General features: G+C 48.6%; 1 protein-coding gene across 1 annotated transcript; it reads left to right on the top strand.

The window, feature by feature from the left end:
• Positions 1–289: 289 nt before the first annotated feature.
• Positions 290–7,010, top strand: LOC311372858 (serine/threonine-protein kinase D3-like; the record flags this gene model as incomplete). Its single annotated transcript, XM_084489801.1, has 14 exons — positions 290–485; positions 724–807; positions 1,150–1,297; positions 1,995–2,118; positions 2,320–2,397; positions 2,859–3,132; positions 3,374–3,396; positions 3,682–3,754; positions 4,068–4,174; positions 4,486–4,647; positions 4,897–4,995; positions 5,371–5,638; positions 6,258–6,343; positions 6,823–7,010. Coding segments are annotated over 14 exons (1,887 nt in total), but the record flags the coding sequence as incomplete, so codon positions are not given.
• Between the last annotated feature and the right edge of the window lie 1,095 nt (positions 7,011–8,105).

Below are 8,105 nucleotides of genomic sequence, written 5' to 3'. Positions count from 1 at the left end.
ATAGAAAGCACAGGTGTCGCTCATAACACTAATTGCTCTTTGACTGTACCTGGTACAGTCTCTTTGACTGGTACCTGGTGCTATATGAGGGAGGAGACCCATAATTAGTGTGATGAGCGACACCTGAGAGGGGTCAGTGCTAGCATGGTTCATGTATTCAAAAAGGAATAAATTATCAATCTTCACGAAATGTTGACATTTTCTCAGGGCAAAACAATATTTCTCCTTACAGTTGTGAAAACCAACCGACAACTCTCAACCCCCCCCCCCCCCCCCCCTTCCCATCCAGATCAGCCTATCCAAGCCCAACTCGCGGCCGGCCTCGTGGGCGGAGCCCCCGGTGTGGCTGGGGGTGGGCTACGGCGACGTGGTGAAGACCCAGGTCCCTCACACCTTCCACATCCACAGCTACACCAAGCCCACCGTCTGCCAGTACTGCCACCGGCTGCTCAAGGGTCTCTTCCGACAGGGGCTGCAGTGCACCGGTGAGACAGCAGGGGGCAGCGTTTCACCACGACACTTTGTGTCCGTTGGGCCGGGGATTAAATATTTGTTTTGAGATTATGTTGTAGTTATCGTACAAAAGAAACACCCAAAAAGTGTTTATGGATAAAGAAAATTACTTCTAAAACGATTTTCTTGAATATTTTTTCACTTAAATCAAAGGACTGATTCAATAGCAGTCAGAAAAGGTATTAATATTGTTTCCCCCCCCGTCCCCAGACTGCAGGTTTAACTGCCACAGACGCTGTGAGCTGCTGGTCCCTCGAGACTGTCCAGGGGAGAGGAGAAGCAGCTGTGGACAAGGTGACCGTGCAGGGCAGTAGAGTGCAGTACAGGACCGTACAATACAGTTTAGTGCATTGCAGTGCATTGCAGTGCAGTGCAATGCATTGCAATACAATTCAATGCATTATAATGCAAACCGATACGATGCAATATAGCCGACGATAGAAAACAATACACTACTATATAATATAGTACCATAAATGATATTATACAATATATTATACAATACAATGCAACACAAGACAATACAATTGCTTTACTGAAAGAGTTCTTCTCACTTATCATGCATCAGTTTAAAGTTCAGGTAGATGGTGTGTATCGCTAAGGTCTAATGATGGACAAATCACTTCCTGTTTATAGCCAATCACAGCGGCAAAGAGGAGAGTGAGGACAACGAGTCAGACCTCGTTAGTATGACGTCGGTGGACAGCTGTGATGAGGAGATGCATGCTGATGACGACCCATTGGTGGACAGCCAGGAAGCTTTGCTCCAGCAACCACCAATCAGGTGGCGGTACAACTTTTGCCACTTTTGCAACTTTTGCCTGGGTCTCAATTTGGGATTCAAAGCTAAGTTCAATTGATTGTTTATCGATTATTATTGTTTCCTTTTATCTCTTAAGATTTCCTTTTTAAAATTGAGTTTGCCTTAGAGTTTTTAAGTCTGCGGAAGATTTTGGAATTAAGTGTAAGGATGGGTATCGCTAGAGTGTATTGTGAGTAAAAAATAATTATCTTATTATGCCCATAGCTTTCATTATTTGGAATAATCATCTTCACCACAAAGTCTACACCTGTCAGTCAACGTCATGAGAGATTTGAAGACTAGAGTTCTATAGTGATAGCTCTATATTCTCTCATATAACAAGGTCTCGTTTATTTTATGTTGTCAATAGTATTCACAAAATCAAAGAATGCCAGCAGAACATAGTGGGCTGATGTTTCTTTGAAAGGCGCTTTCTTCAGTGTTTATCAATGTAGCTTTAATATCATCTTCATTCAAATTGACATCAAGTATCGTACCAAGTACATTTCCCACAATGCAACAGACAGTGAGATAGTTTAAGGCTGACAAAAAATTTGCGAGGCCTATTTGGGGGGGGGGGGGGGGGGGGGATTAGCCTTAGGGTTGTCAGATCAAATGGTGGCATGGGGGTGGGGGGGTATGTGACGGGTTGTAATGTGGTGGTTTGTGGCGGTTGTAGTCCGTGTTTTGGCAGCTTCATCCCCCTGATGAGGGTGGTGCAGTCGGTGCACCACGCCAAGAGGAGGGCCAGCTGCGTGCTGAGGGAGGGCTGGCTGCTGCACCACACGCACATCGACACGCTGGTGAGGACGCGCACACGCAAACGCACACACCAACACATGCATACACAGACACACAGAAACATGCACCTGCATATTACACACACACACACACACACACACACATGCGCGCATACAGACGCAGACACACACAAACGCACATGCATACATACACATACAAACACACACACACTAAATAGTATATTTTCTCTGAATGTGTCCCAGAGAAAACGTCACTACTGGGTGTTGGACTGGAAGAGCATCACTCTGTACCAGAACGAAGGCAGCAGCAAGTTCTACAAGGTACTGTGTGGACCAGCGCTCTTCTCCTGTGTCAGTAACACGCTCACTCACTCACAAGTCGGTCTCTAGCTCTTCAGTGACACCTAGTGGCCAGATTGAGTTTATGCACCCATTGTTCCTACGTTCCACGAACAAAAAAAACATTGTAGAGGGGAAGCCTGAAGGTTTGCGTGTCTGAAACATATAGAAATCTATCATAATGCACCTAAAATAGGACTTCGGTCCAATTTCACACAAGAGATTAATTATAACATTAAACTATATTTTAATATGATTAATAATTGAATTCAATTTAATTGGGCGTAAATGCTTTTTGGGGCAACTGCTAAAAATAAAATAAAAATCCCTTCATTCATCATCCTCTTCCACTCCTTACCTCCTCCTCCTCCTGCTCCTCCTCCTGCTCCTCCTCCTCCTCCTCCTCCTCCTGCTCCTGCTCCTCCTCCTCCCTCCCTCCCCAGGAGATCCCTCTGTCGGAGGTGCTGCAGGTCAGGGGCCCCACGGATCTCTCGGTGGCCGTGTTGCCGGGCAGCCGGCCCCACTCGTTGGAGGTGGTGACGGGCGCGGCGGTGTACTGTGTCCAGGTGCACAAGGACGCCCAGGCCTGGGAGAGGGACCTGCGGCGGGCCCTGATGCCCATGCTGTGCAGCGGCGACGGGGCCGGGGTGGTCCGGGCCAACCAGGGGGGGGGAGGAGGAGGTGGTGGTGGAAAGACCCCGGGAATGGGGGGCCACGGTATGGACCCAGATCAGTGCACTGGATCAGTTGTGTCGACAGTGACTAGTTGGGTTACGTTTTACGAGTCGTGACACGAGGTGTGATCTGGATTTGAATCTGCTCGGAAAGTGCGCGGATTTTGAGAGAGGATTATTATTTTTATTAATTTTATGCATTTTTACCAGATTTTATGGTCGTGAGTCAATCTATCTTTGCATGCTGACTTTACAATATGATAACTGATGTTTTTTTTCTACAGGCCTGCACAGAGAAGCGAGTGCAGTAAGTAGTTCTGTATAATGTATGTCTGTCTGTATATGTTGTGTTTATTTGTTATTGTCATTTTGCACTATTATGTTATATGTTATAGCACACATAACCTAACACATTAATACCACATTTGGAGAATGGAGAAACGCAATTTCGGTCCTCTATGTAACTTGTTGTCGGTCTGACAATAATGTTGACTTGACTTGACTCGACTACTGCTACATGTTGACACTCAAATGACCCTCCTCCACATTGTTATGATCAGCACCATGTTGTGACTGCTGTGTATTCCTGCAGGACATCAGCCTGGTGTACCAGATCATAACAGACGAGATGCTGGGCTCGGGCCAGTTCGGCGTCGTGTTCGCAGGTAATGCGGGCCTCTCACTGACCCTCCTCACAGAGGGGGTCACCGTGAGGACCAACACAGCTGTGGCTCATAACACTGACTATGAGTCAGCTACATGATTCTTTTAGTTCGGAGATCGTTTCAGACTGAAAAAAACGAAATCGGGATCAAAACAAGTTCACTAGCACAGCCCTAGTATATCGGCCCAGTCCGCTCAGATTCTAACGTGAACACTAATGCCCCGAAGCTCCCCCCGCTTCTGACGACTGGCCCTCCGTACTGCTGCTCTGTACTGTTTAATTCTACTTCCTGTCGCCGTGGCGTCCCCTCCCAGGTACCCACAGGACATCGGGCCGCTCGGTGGCCATCAAGGTGATCGACAAGAGACGCTTCCCCACCCACCAGGAGGGCCAGCTGAAGAACGAGGTCACCATCCTACAGGTACCGCAAAGAGTTATGACTGTGCACAGGAAGTGAGAGCACAAGCGCCTCTCTGTGATGCATTGTGGGATTTTGTGCTAGTTCATATACGTGCGTGTGTGTGTGTGTGTGTGTGTGTGTGTGTGTGTGTGTGTGTGTGTGTGTGTGTGTGTGTGTGTGTGTGTACGTGTGAGACAGTCATGGATGAGAGTCATTGATGAGAGGGTTGGCAACTGAAACTTTATTTGTGTGTGTTTTTGCAAGTGTTCAACTCATATATAGGTGTGTGTGTGTGTGCGTGTGTGTGTGTGTGTGTGTGTCCTCCGGCCCAGAACCTGTCCCACCCCGGGGTGGTGCTGATGGAGGCCATGTTTGAGACGGTGGAGCACATCTTCGTGGTGATGGAGAAGCTCCATGGGGACATGCTGGAGATGATCCTGTCCAGTGAGAAGGGGCGGCTCCCAGAGCGCAACACCCGCTTCCTGGTCGTCCAGGTCAGTCCCCCCTCTGGAAATTTCAGAGGATCAAAAAGTTTCATGTTGTACCTTCACGTCCATGTTAATACCGGTATAACAGTTGGCAGCAGTCACTTATAGCTGCTCGAACTTATGGCTGACCCAGTCTTTACCCTGTGTGTGTGTGTGTGTGTGTGTGTGTGTGTGTGTGTGTGTGTGTGTGTGTGTGTGTGTGTGTGTGTGTGTGTGTGTGTGTGTGTGTGTGTGTGTGTGTGTGTGTGTGTGTAGGTCCTGGAGGCGCTACGGTACCTGCATCTGAAGCACATCGCCCACTGCGACCTGAAGCCGGAGAACGTCCTGCTGGCCTCCACAGACCCATTCCCCCAGGTGGACACACACACGTCAACACATTCACTGACTGTTGTCACTAATGGGGCTCATGTTTACTCTGTTGTTCATGTTAACTAAGGCAGTGGGCTTCTGGTTAACCCAGGTGTTCATTTATACATTATTTACTAGTTCAAAGTAAACCTCACGATAAGCAGACATTAATTAACCATTCATGAACATAGGTTAATGCAGTAATAAGGGATAATAGATATTCCTTATATTAGGTTAGGGTTAGCACTGTGCACGATTGGTTAGTATCACTACCCCTCTCCATCAGATCACTAACACCCCGACCACCGGCCAATCCCAGCATTATGGTTTAACCCTCTCCCCCTCTCCCCCCCCTCCCCACCACCCTCCCCCCCCAACCAGGTGAAGCTGTGCGACTTCGGCTTCGCCCGCATCATCGGCGAGAAGTCGTTCCGCCGCTCCGTGGTGGGCACGCCGGCCTACCTGGCGCCGGAGGTGCTGCGCAGCGGCGGCTACAACCGCTCGCTGGACATGTGGTCGGCGGGCGTGGTGGCCTACGTCAGCCTCAGCGGCACCTTCCCCTTCAACGAGGACGAGGACATCGGCCAGCAGATCACCAATGCCTCCTTCATGTACCCCCGGCAGCCCTGGGCCGCCATCTCCCTGGAAGGTAGCGGCCGCGGCTAGGGTACACACGGGCCGCGGCAGTAACCATGGCGGCCGCGGCTAGGGTACACACAGGCCGCGACAGTAACCATGGCGGCCGCGGCTAGGGTACACACGGGCCGCGACAGTAACCGCGGCGGCCGCAGCTAGGGTACACGGGCCGCGACATTAGCTATGATGACCGTAGCTAGGATACATGGACCACAACAGTAACCAGGGAAACCATAGCTAGGATGCATGGACCACAACAGTAACCATGGCGACCGTACCTAGGATACATGGACCACGACAGTAACCAGGGCGACCATAGCTACATGAAAGGAGCAACGACAATTACAGTCAGGGTAGATGCGTAAGCTACCAAGGTTACCATGCAGAAAGAAAGCATTGACAACAGCTACGATAACTACCGATATCGTCGTCAGCTACGATTACCACCCTATCAATGATAGCTACGATATTGACCATGTCTAATGCTGACCATCGGAGTGAGGTTTACATATTTGGTGTGTGTGTGTGTGTCGGTGTGTGTGTGTGTGTGTCTGCGTGTGCATAAAGACGTAAACAACACCTAAGCCTGTCCTCCCTTCTTTCCTCCTGCCCCTCCCTCCCTGGACCCCCAGCGGTGAGTCTGATCAGCAACCTGCTGCAGGTGTCTGTGAAGAGGAGGTACAGTGTGGGCAAGGCCCTGGGACACCCCTGGCTGCAGGTGAGACACACACACACACACACACACACACACACATACACAAACACATACACACATACACAAACACATACACATACATACACACACACACACACACACACACACACACACAAACACACACACACACACACACACACACACACACACACACACACACACACACACAAACTCTAGGCCTCAATCTTTCTCGTCTATTTGACCACGAGATGGGGATGTTGACATTAAAGGCCGTTTCAAAATCAAGCCTATAGTGGAATAGATAGACATGCTAGATCAGCCTACCAGGACCCTAACCCTACTGGACTGTACCAGCCTGTAGGGTTATCCATCTGGACTAGAACCACGAGAAGGTCTAAACACTTCGCAAGAATAAAGACAGTGTGAAGCTTTACAGCGCTTTGCTGTTATACAAATGTAGTAATAATAATATATACAAGAAATCCCATAATCCATCCCATATTGTGTCACCCGTGACCAAGGACTTCCAGCTGTGGTGCGACCTGCGGGCGTTTGAGCAGCGGATGGGCAGCAGGTACCTGACCCACGAGGGCGACGAGGTGCACTGGCGGCGCTACGCCCAGGAGAGGGCGCTGGTGCTCCCCCCGCAGCTGAGCTGCGAAGCGGGCAGCAGCCGCCCCGTCTGACCTGGCGTTATTCGGGGTTATTAAAGTTATTAAAAGGGAACTGTTGTGTTGGTCATTTTTGTTCGAATACAAGCTTGCGTTTCAGATTGTCTTTTTATTTTGGAGTATATTCATACTCATTTAAAAATGTTCTGATAAAAATTATCAGAACACCCCCCCCTCAGCCCCTATGATGGAGGGGTTCTTCAGATACGTTGGGGGCCCGGTTGGGGGTGCCCCCTTCTTGGTGGCCGTGTGAGCGGGGACTCGAACCTGAGTCTACAGAGTGTTAGCCAACACTCTTACCGCTGCACCACCAAGACGCCGACTAGGTAGTTCCCGGAAGTTTCTACTTGACTTTGCAATTCAGCAGACTTAGAAATAATAGGATTTATTTCCTACAATGCCATGGACATTCCCAGGACTTGAACCCCACTCTCCGGGTTGCAAACCACCAGCTCTACCTGCTGCACCAGATTGACCACAATTAAAACATTTCAGAAATTATATATGACATTGATTTATTAAATACATGCCATAATTGCAGGTTTCAAAGAACATCTGCTGGTCTTGCTCCGAGGTCACCTGAGTGTTATCCAACAGCGCTCCCTCTCACCATACCACTTAGAATGGAGCAATGGTGGCTGTTCGGAGGTTACACATGACATGAGCGTTGCAGTTAAATCCTGTGCCCATCAGACTCCATCACACCACTCCTATTCAGTCCAGGAAGAGAACACAGTCAATCTCTTGTTTATGACAAACAGTTTTACAGATGGAGAAGTATTATAGAGCCAGTCCACAATGCAAATTGATCCATCCTCACCTTATACTGGCCTGGGCAGTATTACCCCTTAAATTTTTTTCATGACCGATAAAAACAACAGTGTTACCCCTTATGTTTTTTTCTAACGGCCGATAAAAAAGGACAGTGTTACCCCTTATGTTTTTTTTCATGACGGCCGATAAAAAAGGACAGTGTTACCCCTTATGTTTTTTTTCATGACGGCCGATAAAAAAGGACAGTGTTACCCCTTGTTTTTTTTCATGACCGATAAAAAAAAACAACAGTGTTACCCCTTATGTTTTTTTCTAACGGCCGATAAAAAAGGACAGTGTTACCCCTTATGTTTTTTTCA

Source organism: Micromesistius poutassou (assembly GCF_964030765.1).
Source record: "Micromesistius poutassou genome assembly, contig: SCAFFOLD_5691, whole genome shotgun sequence".
Lineage (NCBI taxonomy): Eukaryota > Metazoa > Chordata > Actinopteri > Gadiformes > Gadidae > Micromesistius > Micromesistius poutassou.
Note: the sequence above shows the minus strand (reverse complement) of the source record. Positions and strands in the feature narration are given on the sequence as shown.